This window comes from Lagenorhynchus albirostris, chromosome 7, assembly GCF_949774975.1.
Source record: "Lagenorhynchus albirostris chromosome 7, mLagAlb1.1, whole genome shotgun sequence".
Lineage (NCBI taxonomy): Eukaryota > Metazoa > Chordata > Mammalia > Artiodactyla > Delphinidae > Lagenorhynchus > Lagenorhynchus albirostris.
The window spans coordinates 12,347,815-12,366,221 of NC_083101.1; the positions used below are offsets into that span (position 1 = coordinate 12,347,815).

The following is an 18,407-nucleotide window of genomic DNA, read 5'->3' on the forward strand; positions in this document are numbered from 1 at the left end:
TGCACACACCACTGTAGTGGTGCCCCTTTGGATTCTTACTCTTCCCCACCTCATCATCCCTCCCCCAAGGCAACCACTCTTCTGCTTTCTGTGAGTGTAGATTTGTTTTGCATTTTTTAAAATCGTATATAAACGGAACACACAATATGTGCTTCTATTTATGGAGTTGGAGGGGATGTCTGGCTTCTTTCAATCAGCTTAATTATTTTGAGATCATTCATGACTGTGGTAATGAGAGGTCATTTTTTTTTGAGAGTTCATTCTTTTTTTTAAGAGTCTAAATACTTCTCACATATTGTTTTATTTACTTTTTTATAAAAGTTCTGAGAAAAGGTCTTTGTTTTATACATATATATATTCCAACTTTATTGAGACTTACTTGAAATAAAATATTGTATAAGTTTAAGGTATACAACATGATGATTTGATACACATATATATTGGAAAATGATTCCCATAATAAGGTTAGTTAATACAACAACCATCAACTCACATAATTACCATTTTTAAAGATTAATCTCTTAGGAACTTTCGATTAATTATATAATGTAGTATTGTTAGCTATAGTCCCAGTGCTGTACCTTAGATCCCCAAAACATATCCACTGCCTAACTGGAAGGCTATACTGTTCGACCAACATTTCCTCATTTCTTCCACCACCACTGCCCACCTCTGGGCAACCACCATTTTACTCAGTTTCCATGAGTTTGGCTTTTTTAGATTCCACATATAAATCGTGGAATGTGGAATATGTTGTGTTTCCATATTTGTTTCTTTCAAGATGTTTTCTGATTTCCCTTTTGATTTCTTCTTTGACCCAATGGTTGGTCAGGAGTAGGTTGTTTAACTTCCACATATCTGTAGATTTTCAAGTTTTCCCCATTGTTTTATTTCTAGTTTTATACCACTGTAGTCAGAAAAGAATCTGGTATGATGTCAGTTTTCTTAAATTTGCTAAGATTTGATTTGTGACCTAACATATACTTGTTTTGAAATGGCCCCTCTTTCAGTTCCCATTTGCATGGAATAGCTTTTCATCTCTTCACATATGACACATGGTTAAGTCTAGGTGTGTCCTTAAAGCTGAAATGAGTCTCTCTTTTTTAAAAATTTATTTATTTATTTTTGGCTGTGTTGGGTTTTCGTGGCTGTGCGTGCACTTTCTCTAGTTGCAGCGAGCAGGGGCTACTCTTCGTTGTGGTGTGTGGGCTCTAGAGCGCAGGCTCAGTAGTTGTGGCGCAGGAGCTTAGTCGCTCCACAGCATGTGGGATCTTCCCAGACCAGTTCTCAAACCTGTGTCCCCTGCTTTGGCAGGTGGATTCTTAACCACTGTGCCACCAGGGAAGTCTTGACATGAGTCTCTTATATGCAGCATATAGTGCGGTCTTGTTTTTTTAATACATTCTCTGACACTTGTCATTTGATTGGACAATTTAATTCATTTGCATTTAAAATAATTACTGATAAATAAGAACTTACTAATATCATGTAATTAATTGTTTCCTGGGGACTTCCCTGGTGGCGCAGTGGTTAAGAATCTGCCTGCCAGTGCAGGGGACTTGGGTTTGAGCCCTGGTCCAGGAAGATCCCACATGCTGCGGAACAACTAAGCCCGTGCGCCACAACTACTGAAGCCTGCACGCCTGGAGTCCATGCTCCAGAAAAAGAGAAGCCAACGCAATGAGAAGCTGGCACACCACAACAAACAGTAGTTCCCGCTCGCCACAACTAGATAAAGCCCGCGCGCAGCAACAAACACCCAACGCATCCAAAAATAAATTAATTAATTAAAAAATAATTGTTTTCTGGTTGTTTTGTAGTTCCCTTGTTCCTTTCTTCCTCTCCTGCTATCTTCCCTTGTGAACTGATGATTTTCTGTAGTGGTACACTTTGATCCCTTATCTTTTATGATCTATTGTAGCTTATTACTTTGTGGTTACCATGAGGTTTACATAAAACATTTTACAAGATATAACAGTATATTAACAGTAACAACCTAACTTCAATCGCATACAAAACTCTACCTTTTACTTCCCCAAACACTTTGCTTCTGATGTCACAATTTAACTTTCTATATTATGTATTCATTGTAGCTATAGTTATTTTTTAATACCTTTGTCCTTTAACTTTTACACTAGAGTTTCTTAATCAACACACCACCATATTACAGTATCAGACTATACTGATTTTGACTATATACTTATCTTTTCCAGTGTGTTTTATATTTTCATATGTTTTCATGTTACTAATTAGTGTCCTTTCATTTCAGATTGAAGAACTCCTTTAACCACTTTTCTTAAGGTCTAGTGATGATCAACTCCCTCAGCATTGATTTGGGAAGTACAGGTATCCCTCACTTTCCGAAAGTTTGCAATATGCCACTTTGCTTTTAGAAAGCCCTACATTAGTACTTGTTTTCGCTAACTGAAAGAAACCTGAAGAGGATTTTTGCTTTTATGAAAAAAAGCAATTACTGTACTAATGTAGGTTGTTTGTAAAAGCGAAGGGGTGTAACACAAACTTTCAGAAAGCAGGGGATACTCTTCACTATATGCCATTTCAGCTTACGAAGTTTCATAGGAACACTCTACTTTCAGATTGATGGGGAAAGCTGTAATCTTTCTCTCTCCTTCATTTCTTTTTTTTTTGGCCATGCTGCACGGCTTGCAGGACCTAAGTTCCCTGACCAGGGATTGAACCCACACCCCTGGCAGTGAAAGCATGAGTCCTAACTACTGAAGCCCCAGAGGATTCCCTCCCCTTCATTTCTGATGGACAACTTTGCCAACTAATGTATTCTTGGTGGGCAGTTTTTTTCTTTTAGCACTTTGAATATATCATCCCATTCTCTTACGGCCTGCAAGGTTTCTGCTGAGAAATCTGCTAAAAGCTTTATGGGGGGTTCCTTTGAAATGTGAGATAGTTTTTTTTTCCTCTTGCTCGTTTAAAAACTGTTTGTCTTTGATTTTTAAACTTTATTGTAATATATTTTGGAGAGGATCACTTCGGGTTGAAATTCTGGGGGCACCTATAAACTTCATGATCTCAGATATCCAAATCTTTCCCCAAACTTGGGAAGTTTGGTGGCTTCCCTGGTGGCGCAGTGGTTGAGAATCCGCCTGCCAGTGCAGGGAACACGGGTTCAATCCCTGGTCCGGGAAGATCGCGCATGCCGCCGAGCAACTAAGCCCGTGCGCCACAACTACTGAGCCTGTGCTCTAGAGCCCATGAGCCACAACTACTGAGCCCACATACTGCAACTACTGAAGCCCACGCACCTAGAGCCCGTGCTCTGCAGCAAGAGAAGCCACTGCAATGAGAAGCCCGCACACCGCAATGAAGAGTAGCCCCCACTTGCTGCAACTAGAGAAAGCCCGCGCGCAGCAACGAAGACCCAATACAGCCAAAATAAATAAATAATTTTTTTAAAATTGGGGAAGTTTTCAATCATTATGTTTCTAAATAAGCTTTCTGCCCCTTTCTCCCTCTCCTGTCCTTCTGGGACTCCAATATTGCATAGACTGATCATTTTAGTGGTATGCCATAGTTCACACTATAAACTGGGCCTGCTGGCCATGGGCCAGCTTTCTTCACTCCTTTTCATTTTCCCTCTGTTCTCAGACTAGATAATTTCAAATAATGTGTCTTGTACTTCACAATACTTTCTTCTGCTTGATCCAGTGTTTTGATGCTCTCTATCGCATTTGTTTTCCCTGAGATGATGATGAGTGCTCAAGTGTGTGGTTTCTTCCAATCCCACAGAATCAGGCTGACTTTTTGCATGTGCTCACTAGCCATTTGCAAAGACTCACACATACCATTCTTGCCCTCAGGGTTGTGCACAGGGAGGCAGCCACAGGGTAGGGACACGTTTGGGTGAGGAGTGTGGAGCTCAGAGGTGGCCATGGGCCAGCTGGGGGATTGGCAGGGGAGGTGTCCCCAGTGGCTCATGGGTGGGCTTCCTGAGGGAGTCCCCAGAGCAGTTAATAGGATCCACGCCCCTTTGAGATGTTCCATTCCCAATCTTGGCTGCTCTTCTTCCAGCACAACTGTCGACCCCCAGGTTATCCAGTTTACGACTCAGTATTCTGGACGGAGTGAGAAAGAAATGGGCCTTTCTGGCAGTGTACCACAAAGCTGGGAAAGTCAGGTGCTCAATCACACACTCTCACTTTCCCCCACGGAAGAAATCATGAGCTAAATACCTGCTGGCACTGAGCTGTGCCACCTTGGGGGTGGGGTGACACACATAAAATGAAACTGTTCCTTTCATCGTCTTCAATGGGTCCAATCTTGGATGTTTTTGCCCCAATAATGTGCTGGAACTTCTCTGTTGGGCTCCTGGACTTCCATGAAGGCACTCTCATCCATTAGTGTCTAAATTGGTGTTCTTTGAGAGTGGGATGGTAGAAAACTCCTGTACTGCCATTTTGATGACATTTCTTTCCATTAATTCTTTCTTTTGCCCATTGAAATTTACTGTTGAGCCTCTCCAGTGAATTCCTCATTTCAGTTATTGTGCTCTTCTACTTCGGAATTTCCATTTGGTTCTTTTGTAATTTCTATCTCCTTAATGATATTTTCTATTTGATTTTACAGTCATCATACTTTCCTTTATTTCTTTAAGCATGATTTCTTTTAGTTCATTGAACATATTAATAATGGCTACTTTCAAAGTTTGCATATTAAGTCCAATATTTGACTCTCACAAGCAGTATGTGCTGCTTTTTTAAAAATGATGTATAGGTAATATTTTCTTGTTTCTTTGCATGTCTCACATTTTGTGTTGGAAACTAGATATTTTAGGTAATACGTTGTTCCAGTTCTCGGTACTGGTCTCCACACCCTAGGACTTATTTTTTATGCTTGCTTCTTTGTTTAGTGACTAGCTGACTTATTTTAGTAAATTCTATTCCCCTAATTCCCATGGTGTTAAACCTTTGATGTTGCTCCTCTGGGGTAATTTGGATTTGCCTTCAGTCATCCTGGGATAGTTTTCGCAGGATGCTCTGTCTCTATGACTACATGTGGATATTAAACTCCACTAATTGTGGCTGATTTGCTCAAAGTTTTCAACAATCCACTAAGGTAATAAACTGCTCCACAGAAAAAACCAATAAAATTAGGAAACTTTGGGCTTCCCTGGTGGCGCAGTGGTGGAGAGTCCGCCTGCCGATGCAGGGGACACGGGTTGGTGCCCCGATCCGGGAAGAACCCACATGCCGCGGAGCGGCTGGGCCCGTGAGCCATGGTCGCTGAGCCTGCGCGTCCGGAGCCTGTGCTCCGCAACGGGAGAGGCCACAACAGTGAGAGGCCCGCGTACCGCAAAAAAAAAAAAAAAAAAATTAGGATACTTTGACAGGAGAGCTCCAGAGGTCAATGTTTGAGCTCTGTCCCTACCACAGGCAGTCTTCTCCCTGCAAGCCTACAGTTAAACCGTATGTCCAACCAATCTAACAATCTCTTCCCAATTACCTTTCACCACAATCTCCACTGTTTTTGAGGGTACCCTTAGGCTTGAACTTCTCTACACTCTGTTGTAAGTATGATTTTTAAAAATTATTTATTTATTTATTTATTTTGGCTGCATTGGGGTTTTTTGTTGCTGTTGCTATGCGCGGGTTTTCTCTAGTTGCAGCGAGCGGGGGCCACTCTTCGTTGCAGTGCGCGGGCTTCTCATTGCGATGGCTTCTCTTGTTGTGGAGCACAGGCTCCAGGTGTGTGGGCTTCAGTAGTTGTGGCATGTGGGCTCAGTAGTTGTGGCTCGTGGACTCTGGAGCACAGGCTCAGTAGTTGTGGCGCACGGGCTTAGTTGTTCTGCAGCATGTGGGATCTTCCCGGACCAGGGCTAGAACCCATGTCCCCTGCATTGGCAGGCGGGTTCTTAACCACTGAGCCACCAGGGAAGCCCTCTGTTGTAAATAAAGTCGGTTCCTATGGGAAGAGATAAGGAGCTGTTTTATGTCCCACTTCTCACTGCAGGCAAAATCTCTGAGCTATAGTTATGAAGTTGGGAGTGTAGACAATGACATACTTCTCTCTGAGTGACACTTCTTCAGAAAATGAGTATTTGGTAGGTGTGGGAGGTTGCGTAGTAATCTCTGGTATTTTTGACTTCCCTCTATTAGTGTGGAACCACTACCTTACATGCCAGAGCCAGGGTAAGGGTAAGGGCAATTGGGCTCTCAGTATTCTCAGCAACACTGTGCCCTACGTAGAGCCTTCATCCCAGAAGTAAGGTCTGGGCAAAAAAAAGGCAGCCCCTACCACTCATTCACACTTGGCCAGCAAAAGGTGACGGAGGCAGGATGAGGAATGCTCTCATCCTGCTCTTCACTGGAAGACAGCCCTCCAAGTGGGAGCTGTGAGGAGAGGAAACCCTATTTTCTTGACTGTACCAATCTGGAGTGGAGTTACCATCTTGCTCAGCTGGGAGATGGGAAGGAAAAAACAAGTCTTGGTTCAAATACCACAGATTCTTAACCAAATTTTAGTAAATTTCTCTGAATAAATGTTTCTTCAATTGCTCTATGTCCTTTAGAACATTTCCATAGACTTTAATTAAAAAAAATAGTAATTGTCACCAATTTTTCTGGGGAATGGGTCCACAAAGCTCACACCATCCATGCTGTCTCTCTCAGCCAGCGATCTCATTCTTTAGCACTTTTTATTTACTTTATTTACTCTGCTCTAATCTCTGTCCTAAAAAGGGTGGTCTTCCTCAGGGTCTTTTTATGTTCTGTTCCCCGTGGAAAGTGCTTTTTCACATTTCTCCATGAACAAGTTCTTCCTCATTTCACTCAGATCTCTGCTCAAATATCATTTCAAGACATTCTCTAAAACAGTACCTCCCATTCACTCTTTATTCATGTATTCTGCTTTGATTTTCTTCAAAACACCTAAATTTACTTAACATATTCATTTTCCTATTTGCTTAGAGTCTGGTTCCCCATTTGATTAAAAGCTCTAGGAGGGCAGGGGGCTTTGCTTGCCTTATTTGCTACTGTATCCCAAGTATTTATAACAGTACTTGGCACAAACTCAATACTCAATAAACACTTGTTGAATAAATAGACATAAACAAGAATCAAAATATTTTTAAAGCTACTTACATTTTAAGTGACATTAACAGGTAATCTGTTCTTACTTATATCCATAAAGAGCAAAACAGTAACAGAGTATGGGAAAAGAAGTTAATAGTGATTTATTTGGCAGAGAAAATATAAACAGAAATGGCCAAAAGCCAGGAGTTTTAAGTTCTGTTTTACTAATTTTAAAACTTATTTTTATAAATAGCACTGCAGACCTGCCACTGCCTTTACACTACATACACCAGGACCAAAAGAAACAATCACCTCTAACTCAATGGGAACATGAAACAATACTAAAATAACAAATGTTTATACTATGATCACTAGTTTTTACAGTTAGGGATATCAGAAGATTTAGAAGCTAATCAAATTGAAAATCCTTAATCAGATATAAATTTTTCACTATCACTAATTATAAATAAAAAGCTTTAGCATTAAAAAAAGAAAGGATATTATTTCCATGTCCTCACTTTCACTCCATATACCTTCCTATTAAGGCCAAGTTTTGCTTTAGCAAGGCTAAGCAAAAGAAATGTAGGTTATGTAGTTTTACCTTGAGTCCTGTTTTCTCGTCATCACTTCCATTATTTGTAGATGGTGTCTCATCTCCTTGCCTGGAAACCAAGACAAAATCTTCACTATTAAGAGTAGACACAGAGTCTGAGGAGACACTGATTTTTCCAACAGAAGCCTTGTCATCCATGACTCAAGAATGAAGCTCAACTCATGAATGATTAAATATTTTAAAAATGCCTGAAAAACAAAAACCATAAAGATACTCATATAGAATGTCTGCCAGATATTCAATTATGTTCTAATTTTTACAAAATACATATGGAAAAACTTAGGGGGGGAAAAAAACTTCCAAAATCTTTCCCAAAGACTTTCACTACTTACAGTTTAGGCTTTTTATTCCAGATATAAGGGAATTTGATGAAAGTGAGGGCCAAGGTACTTCAGATTTCAAATATATAAATAAATAAATAAAACATATTCCCTTGAGAATAACTCTGCCTACCTACACTGATTTCTTTGGCATATGTTGTAACTCTATTCTTTTTAGAGAAAAATTATGAAGTACTGAACTTGTTTTCTATCCTTTAATTTGTAAAGCTATATAAACAAATGAAATTGAAAGCGCTTAGGACAATAACTAAGGTTTTCCTAACATTGCTGATACTTATACTAACAACATGTTTTAAGAAACAAAATTTCATATTAACCCCCCCCAAAAATAAATTCAAGGCAAGGCAAGCATAAATTCTAGAGCAGGGAAATACCTTACATAGCAAGAAATCAGAAGTCTATTAAAAACTCAATATTCCTATCCCACAGTTTCTTAGAACTCAGCTCAATATGAACATTGCCAATAAAAGAGTTTCATGCCAAAAATTTCCAGCAAGAAGTTAAAAATGTGTCAATTATGAAAAGCTATTCAATTATTTATTGACTCATGGAATAAAACTCAAACTCATCTACCATTTAAAAATGTGGTTCTGGGGACTTCCCTGGTGGTCTGGTGGTCAAGAATCCACCTTCCAACGCAGGGGCCGAGGGTTTGAGCCCTGGTCAGGGAACTAAGATCCCACACGCCTCAGGGCAAATAAGCCAGCGTGCTGCAACTACTGAGCCCATGCACTCTAGAGCCCACGTGCTGCAACGAAAGATCCTGCATGCCACAACGAAGAACCCACCACAAGGAAGACCCAATGCAGCCAAATAAATAAATAAAATTTTTTACAAATTCCTAAAAAAAAAAAAGAAAAACCTGGTTCTGCATATTTTGTGGCAATGTTCCCATTTGGTTGCCAAAACAACAACAGAACAGACGATACATTATACTCAGAGAGCTTTAACCAATAAACAAAAGTTGCTCTAAAGAAAAAAAGTTGTTCTCACTGTATACTCATCTTGTACCTCAAAGAGGTAAAGGTTCTGAGAATCTGTTTAGTCTCTCCAATTAAGAAGTCCTGATCTATGCTTTGGATTTTTAATTGAACATACGTTTATTGAGCATACACCATATGCCAAGCACTATTTTTTCCTCAAAGGCTAACATCTACATAAACACATGGCAGCAAGAATTACACAATCCCGGGCTTCCCTGGTGGGGCAGTGGTTGAGAGTCCGCCTGCCGACACAGGGGACACGGGTTTGTGCCCCAGTCCAGGAAGATCCCACATGCCGCGGAGCGGCTGGGCCCGTGAGCCATGGCCGCTGAGCCTGCGCGTCCGGAGCCTGTGCTCCACAACGGGAGAGGCCACAACAGTGAGAGGCCCGCATACCGTAAAAAAAAAAAAAAAAGAATTACACAATCCCTGAATACCACAGTTGGAAGAAAACCTAGAAATTATCAATACTGTTTAACAGATAAGGAAATGGCAACCCCAAGAGGTGTAGGGTCATTTAATCAGGCATAACTAAAGCTCAAACGTTTCCTGGACTCCCCGCTTTCTATTTAAACTAACTTCCTTGCTTAAAGGCTTTACGTTTCATAGGGCTAAATCTAAATGCGTAGCGTAGCATTTAGAGATGCTTCAAATGTACTTTTGAAAACTTTTTTTAAAATGTAGTTCTGCTTCATCTATGCAATGAATATTTACCAAATGTCTAGTTTATAAAGAATAGAATATGCTAAAGAAGAAAAAATAGATTCTTGCCCAAAAGGAGTTTATAATTTAGTAGAGAACAGAGGCAAATTGAACAGGTTAATAGGTACTGATTTAGGGTAAAGAAAACTATGGAAACATGTTGGAAGAGTTAAAAAATATACTAGAGGAGGTAATATCTTTGCCAAGGATATATATGTTAATACCTTGAGGTATCTGCCCTCCTAGGATCCTCCTCCTAAAGTGGTTCCCTTGCTTCTGTACTCTGACAACTAGAAATAATCGTTCATGATCTAATAACCCTCCTTTTCCAAGTGGCCTGCCCATTCTTTCCCCAGAGTCAAACGCACTGCCTGCCTTGTTTCGGTTCCCATAGCAATTTACATTTTTTACAGTACCTATTATGTTGTGTTACAATTTGATGTTGAGTCCCTGAACAGCAAACTTAATATTCATATATCTATTTCACAGATTAGGAAATTGAGGCTTAGAGAGACAGTGTAACTTGTTCAAGGTAACGGTTGTAATTTAACTGGTTAGAAGCGAAGCTAAAATTTGAACCAACATATCTATGATTCCAGAAGCTAAGCTCTTTCCATGAGATTATGATGCTTTTCCAATGCTACAAATGTTTGGGCTTTGTTCCAAAATAGTCAGTATCAGATAAAGGAGTCTCTATCTTTTTTAGAACTTGTACTTTGGGTAAGATTTTCATGTTTAATTAGTCTTTTTTCTATCTTTTAAAATGTTACTAATAGTAAGATAGCAGAGGGCCTGGGAAAGTTCCCTAAAGCTATGATCTCAGAGACACTGAGAACTTTCTACAGTATTCTAGACTCAAAAATAGTATACTTTGGTATTTATACTATGAAACTGAGAAGATTTGGCAGGCTCAAAGCTCAACCTATTTTCTTTGAGGAGGTGACAGGAAAGTACACTTTATAAGATACTTTACTATTTGTTTTGGCACCTGAAAGTAACTGAATCACTCAGTGGGAATGGGATTTATCAAAACACTACGCAGTACAGGAAAGCTTATATACTAACACTCCTCTTCTCTGGCCTCCATGGGCAGAAGTGAAAAGGGAGCCCATGGCCTCCAAGGTCTCTGAATAAGACCACCCCTTCCCTGGCCTCCACAATAAAGACGTGTCCCAGAACTTGGTATACTCCTGGCAAAATTCTACAGTATTTACAACCTCTGTCTTGAGACCATAAGAACTAATTTTGTTGTCTTTAATCCCTACTTACACCAATTACCACATGAAGTCCCCTACTCTAATTCCAATTCTCATGGACAATAAAGTACAAACTTCCTCCCCCAAATACCCCGCACTGCCATCCCTCTTTCTACTTTTCTCTATACCACCTATCACCATTCGACACGTTTTACATTTTAATCATTTGTTTTTAAGTATCAATGTAAGCATAAGGGCAGGGATTTTTGCCTGTTTCATTAGCTGCTGTATCCCTAACAAGTGAAAGAATGACTGGCACATAGTAGGTGCTCAAATATTTGCTAAAGAAATAGGATAAGTGGCAAATAAAGATGGAAAAGAACAAGAGCCACCCATGAAAAGGCAAGAGCAGCTTTTACAGACTGACAGTAAGAACAGAAGTCATATTTGTGACAGTAAAGCACACCATTAAGAGAAAAAAATCCAAGTTAGTATGCTGGTTCTACTATTTAATAATAGTGTAAGCATGGTCACACCAAGCCTCAGTTTCCATAAATGAAAATGGCGTACTATCTACCTCATGGAGCCATTATAAAAATTACTAAGGAATAGATATATGTATATCCAGGAGCCAAATGCTATTGAAGGGCTGTCAAGAGTCTTGATGACGGCCAGTTCTTTTCCATTTCATCACTCTCTTCATTATCTGGAGAGTGAAACTAACTTCCAATTTTAAAGGAATTAACAAGTAAAACTGATTCTGGAAATTCAATTTAGGAAACAGTATTAGTGCAAAAATATATAACATTCTTAGTTCCATATTCTAATTTATTTATACCTAACTAAATGCAAAGGAATACTTTGTATCTCTGAATAGTACTTTACAGATTACTAAAATATACACATTCTTTATCTCATTTTATCATCCTAACAATTCTCTAAGGTAGACAAAGATTTTTATTCCACTTTAAATGAAATAATATACATATGAACACCCTGGTATTTGGTAGGCACTCACAGTTTGTCTCCTTCTTATATAAGTGATGAGCCTAGACCCTTATAACATGTCCAGTTACCAACAGGGCCAGGTTGGTGAGTGCCAGTTCAGGGATGTTTCATTCTATCTCCTTTAATACATCAACTAACTTAAAATGATAGGTAATTTTGCTTAATTATGCAACCTCATGCATCCAAACCAAAGGTTCAGTTATGTTATATCCTGCTCTGTAACGTAAGTGACAATTCTATGCTCAACAATGCACTTCTGCAAAGATCATAGTAAATAATGTACCTCAATCTTGTTGAATGAAAATTCATTTTCATTCTCAATCTCCTCTTAAAACTATAAACCCAGCTAAAGGAAAGTGAAATGTAAAAGAACTAGCCATGGTAAAGGCTCTTTTGACAGTTTGTCAAAAGCAGTCAGTTCCTGGATAATCAGTGTTTACTTTTTAAAAACTTGAACTTTTTTGGGACAGAATACCATCAGATATTTGTACTGTTTCTAACATCATTCACAGTAGTAACATAAACAGTGAAATTGCAGTGGCATGGATTTGCTAATGTGCAATTAGTAGAGGAAAAATCACCTCCCAATAAGTGACCTACCAAACTTGATAAAAGAGGTCTGCGTGATACTTGTAATTGAACTTGACATGCTTGAGACAAGTAAAATGTGCTAGCTCCCGGCCACTAGTTCAGCACTCTGGTTCATCTTTATTTCCTTGGTTTTCCTGAAACTCTTCCTGAAGGAGAAGCACGAACTCCTCCTGCACTTCAGTGGGACTCCCCACTCTCACTGAGCAGTCCCTCTCAAAATCTGGCTCCCCTACCTCTCACCAAGCTTCACTGCACATCCTCTTTTAAAAGATGAATTCAAACCTTGTCTATGTGACCCTGGGTACTTTAACATTCTCTGAGCATCCGTTCGGAAAGGAAAAAAATATGTATCTATAAACATTTAAAAATCAACAATACAAAATTTCAAAACCCAAACTATTCTTTTGAGTTCTCATCTTACTTCTACCAGCTGAAATAAATGAAAATGCTGATCATTTCCATATTGTGAAACTCTTATCTTTTTGCTTCCATCTTCTACCTCTGGTACCTTTTCCCAGCTGTCTTTTAAGTTCCTTTTTTTCTGCCCATTCTTTATTTTTTCTTTAAGTTTAAAAAAAATTTATTTTATTTGTTTATTTTTGGCTGCGTTGGGTCTTCGTTGCTGTGCGCAGGCTTCCTCCAGTTGCGGTGCGGGGGCTTCTCATTGCGGTGGCTTCTCTTGTTGTGGAGCATGGGCTCTAGGCGGGTGGGCTTCAGTCGTTGCAGCACAGGGCTCAGTAGTTGTGGCACGTGGGCTCAGTAGTTGTGACTCACAGGCTCTAGAGCGCAGGCTCAGTAGTTGTGGCACGTGGGCTTAGTTGCTCTGCAGCATGTGGGATCTTCCCCAACTAGGGCTCGAATCTGTGCCCCCTGCATTGGCAGGCAGATTCTTAACCACTGCACCACCCGGGAAGCCCCTCTGCCCACTCTTTAAATTCATCCTGGCCTCCTTCTTGTTCCATCCTGGCCTCCTTCTTGTTCCATGGAACAAGATCCCTTAGCTATCTCAATACCTCATGTGGTTATAAATTTGTGTGTGTGTGTGTGTGTGTGTGTGTGTGTATGCTGATGATACTGCAGCCTTGTCTTTCTCCCTAATTTCATGTGGGTGTCTGTGGTTTTTTTTCTATTCAGTACTGAATGTTTGATATGTGCCAGGCACTAGGTACAGTGTTACGGAGAGGAAAGGTACTCTTTCCCCTTGACAGGCTTACAGTAAACAAAATGGACAAGTAAACAAGTAATTACAATAGAGTATAGTGCCTGGTATAATAGAGGTATGCAAATGGTGTTATGTGAATACACAGGTGGGATCTGCTACATGTGTCCCATGTCCAAAGCAGACCCCATCTTCACACAACCATATTCTTCCTCATATCTCCCCTAACAGTGGTTAATAACCACTGATCCAAGATAGAAATGTCCCCCAAAATCCATGACTCCTTTTCTCATTCTCCCTTGGGATTCTAATGGATTTTAGTTCCAAAACATACCCCAAATATATTCCTTCTCTGCCATCTTTCACGTCAGTGACTTGAGTATTTCATTCTCTTTCAACTTAGCTACAACATAAGTCTCCCTTCCTAGACTCTCTCTAGTCATTATCAAGGCCTCAGAGTTAATTTCTAAAATTCAGATTTGATCATATATCTCACCCCTTCCTTTGACTGCTCCTGACTGAAAACAGAAAAAAATCCAAACTCTTTATATCATTAGTTCTTAAAAATCTGGAGCCAATCTATCATTCTAGTTTTATCTCCTTTTATCAAACCACACCAGACAGCTCACCAAATATATCATGCATTTTTATGCTTTCAAGGCTTTGCTCATGCCATTTCTTAAGCTAGGAATGTGACTTCATTTCCCCCATTAGTCCTTCTTCCCCACCAGCAACCTTGCGATACAATCAAATATTCAACCTCCCCTTTTCCCTTCTGAAACATTCCTTTTTTCCCTCTAGGGCTCCAAAGGCTTTTTGTTTGCTTGCTTTTTAATTTTATCACAGAATTACAGCATTTATTACACCGTAAAATGTTATACATCTTTTCCCCTATACTATATTGATCATTCATTCCAGAAACAATTACTTAGTATAAACCACCATGGTAAATACTGGGAATACAATGAGCACACACAGTCCCTTTGAACTACTTGTGGACAGGGATCTTAGGTTTTATTCGTATTATCTTCATATCCTTGCTATGGCAGTCCTCAATAAATGTGATTGGATGAATAATACTCTTTCATTAGTGTTTAAGTGATAGAGTCTGTGTAATGTGAGATGGACAAATGACAAATATGATACACTACATGCGTGTCTGGGATGTGGATATGAATGACAACTGGAAAAAAGAGACTCAAAAAGAACTACCCTTGAGTGTGCCTGACTGACTCTTCATCAAGTTTCTAACTGTGAAAACCAGTTAAACTGAGCCACAAAACATACCTTGGATTCCCTTTGTACCAAAACACTCATCACTTCCCTCCCAATCCTCATCATTTTTGTTTGCTCAACCAGTGAAAAAATGAGCACAGCTTTAGGGAATCTTAAGGAGGATACTTAAATCATCTTGCTAAATCTAAACAGAGAACAATACTTAGCAGTTCCTGAGTATCGATTATATATGCCCAACATGGTACTTAGAAGCTTTATATACATTATTACTAATCTTTATATTAACCTTGCCAGAAAGGTATAAACTTCATATATGACAGACAAACTGAGGCTTAGATTAGTTCAATAACTTGCTTAAGTTCACAGAGACAATTATAGAACTTGATCCAAACCCAGGTATCTAGGTGCCTATGTCCTTTTCAGGAATGCATCTCTCCTCCTTGGTGTTCCTAACACCATTCTCTCCCCATTCCAATCCATACTCTATGTTGCTCCCAGTTATATAACCCTTCTAAAACACAGATCTGCTAAGATTACTCTTGTTGAGAAAAAGACAAGTCAGGAAGTAGCAAGAGAGTCAAGTCTCATGCTGTAGCAGGCCAATTCTTGTGGGTTTGTAGCTCTTTAAAATTAAACCACAAAGAAGTTATTTTTAAAAATCATACAATCTTAATCTCAGCTTTTTTCTTTCTTTCTGGCTTTGAGATTTGTTTCGCTGCATTGGTTTTCATATGAACTTCTCACAGCTTATCCCTGGGAAGGGTAGGACAAATCTAACAAAACTCAGTGGAAAATCATCCCGTCTTTAGAAAAATAAATTCCTTTCCACCACTGCTAATTGCTAAACAATAGATGTGTCTTTAAGTCTGACTTTGAATTTGGGGGCTGTTTCTTTGAATTATTTTAGTGAGCTAAGAGAACCATATTAATTTAATCCTTCTGAATAATTTCAGCTTAGCTTTAAAAACCAAAAGGAAAATATAACTTAATCATCTTGGGCCTACAGCACATAAAGGCAAGAAAAACCAGCTTAACTTAATAGTCACTTTTAGGCAAATTTTAACCCATAACGCCTGTGACAATTAACTTCTTTAAACTATGAAGCGACTCTTTTACTTCAATTCCAAATTAACTATAAAAGATAGCTTAATTATAGGAATATAATAACTCAGAAGACAAAAGTTTTTTAATTTTTAAAAAGATTTAAAAAGTTTTAATCTTTAAAAATTGTGGTTAAATGTACATAACATAAACTTTACCATTTTAGCCATTTTTAACTGTATAGCTCTGTGGCTTTAAGTACATTCACATTGTGCAACCATCACCACCACCCATCTCTAGAACGTTTTCATCTTCCCCAACTGAAACTCTGTACCTATTAAATTCCAACTCCTGTTCCCCCAGGCAACCAACATTCTACTTTGTCTCTATGAATCTGACTACTCTAGGTACCTTACATAAGTAGTAGAATCATATAGTATTTATACTTTTATGGCTGGCTTATTTCACTTAGCATAATGTCTTCTAAGTTCATCTATATTGTAGCATGTGTCTGAATTTCCTTTCTTTTTAAGGTCAAATAGCATTCCATGGTATGTATATACCACCTTTTGTTTATCCATTCACTGGTCAATAAAAGTTCTAAAAGCCTAATTTTAACTTTATAGGATCTTTAGGATAAAACTCACAAAATCAATACAGAAAAGTGCCTAAAGATGACAGCCAATGTTCTCAGAGTTACTTCTCACTTTCTCAATGACTAATCAAGTTTCATTAAGACTTCATAAAGTTAACAGTCTGGTATTACATTGAAAAACCAACTGGGATTTGAACTCCTTAGTCCTTTTTGATTTAATTTGGACAATGTTATAGTTTCAGTTTTCTCATACATAAAATGAGGGGAATAAACACTTTCTACTCTTTTGTGAATGAGAATATCCAGGAAAGGGGTGCGGGGCGGGAATGCCAGGTGCTTCCCAGTCCTAATCCATGATGTAAGCATAATTAGTTCCACTTTTACAAATGAAGAAACTGAGAATCACAATCCTTAAGTATCTTACCTTCAGTCGTATATTAAGTAAGTTCAAGACTTGGGATATCTATATCTTTCTGATTCCAAAGTTCACACTCTACCCGCTATATCTTGATACTTTTAATGAAAGGTACAAAAAGTAAGAAATGGGGATGAAATGCATATAAAACAATTCACTTAACTCTGTGTTGATTATCTGAGTGCAATAGTGCTGACACCTGAAAAAAATAAACCATATAAGTGGTTTTCCCATGTTCCTCTGGCTATTTCAGGAAACAGCACTTTAGTTTTTTGCAGAACTCTAGGTATGCTGGCTTTATGCCCCTTCAACACAATATCTCTGCAGCTAAATTTTAAAATTATTTGGATGCCATTGCCCCAAGAGAAACCCACCTCTGGGAACACAAGGAGAGTTAGTTAATGTTAATGTATTGGCCAAAAAGTTCGTTCGCGTTTTCCCACAAGATGTTATGGGAAAACCTAAATGAACTTTTTTGCCAACCCAATACTACTTATTCACAAGGTCAGATTATACTTCATACCTCAGTAATATACATTTTTTGTAAAAGTATTCTTGTATTTACTTTTTCTGGAGTGGATTTCTAAAGCACAATGTAATTTACACTAGTGCTCTATAAATATAAAAACATAAACATTTTTAAGCAATGCAGGATTTCCTAAAGACTTTTTCTGGACTTCTCTGGTGGTGCGGTGTTTAAGAATCCACCCACCAATGCAGGGGACACAGGTGCAATCCCTGGTCTAGGAATATCCCACATGCCGTGGAGAAACTAAGCCTGTGTGCAACAACTACTGAGCCTGCGTGCAACAACTACTGAGCCTGCGCTCTAGAGCCCACAAACCACAACTACTGAAGCCCGTGAGCCCTAGGGCCCGTGTGCCACAACTACTGAGCCCACGTGCTGCAACTACTGAAGCCCGTGCACCTAGAGCCCGTGCTCCACAACGAGAAGCCACTGCAGTGAGAAGCCCGTGCACTGCAACGAAAAATAGCCCTCGCTCGCCGCAACTAAAGAAAGCCTGCGCGCAGCAACAAAGACCCAACGCAGCCAAAAAAAAAAAACAACCAAAAACCAAAAAAAACCCCTTTTCCTACTTTTAGGAAATTAGTCAATATAGTTCCTTCTCAACCACAGCGAAGAATATGTATCTATTCCATTTAGAATATCAATCTGTCTATACTTTGATCTGAAATGTTTAAACTATGTGAATTTAATGCTAAGTAAGCAAATCATTTGATAGATAATCAAAGCCTGAGATTAATGCAGTAAATATGGTTTCTCTTTTCCATGACCTCTGATTTTCAAGGGAATGTGTGTAGACAAACCATGAATGTTTGGCAGAAGACACACAAGTTTTCTGAATCTTCTGATACAAGAATGCCCTGGTCCATAGTTATACAAGGAAGGTGGGACATTTGTTAAGTGTGCTGAATAGGGGGTGGGCAACCAAAAAACATTTACTGAGCACTTTCACTCACAG

The 18,407-nt window shown here is 39.0% G+C and overlaps 1 protein-coding gene across 3 annotated transcripts in view; it reads right to left on the reverse strand.

Moving 5' to 3' along the window:
- Positions 1-18,407, reverse strand: part of RABGAP1 (RAB GTPase activating protein 1) — a 151,198-nt gene that overhangs the window by 127,866 nt on the left and 4,925 nt on the right. The window contains exon 2 of one of the 3 annotated variants that reach the window (XM_060154385.1): positions 7,645-7,844. The exons of 1 other annotated variant lie outside the window; for it this stretch is intronic. In XM_060154385.1, coding sequence (XP_060010368.1) covers positions 7,645-7,794 — 150 coding nt within the window. In that variant the 5' untranslated portion in view covers positions 7,795-7,844. The remainder of the gene's footprint in view (positions 1-7,644; positions 7,845-18,407) is intronic. One more of the 3 variants, XM_060154386.1, reaches the window with a different exon arrangement.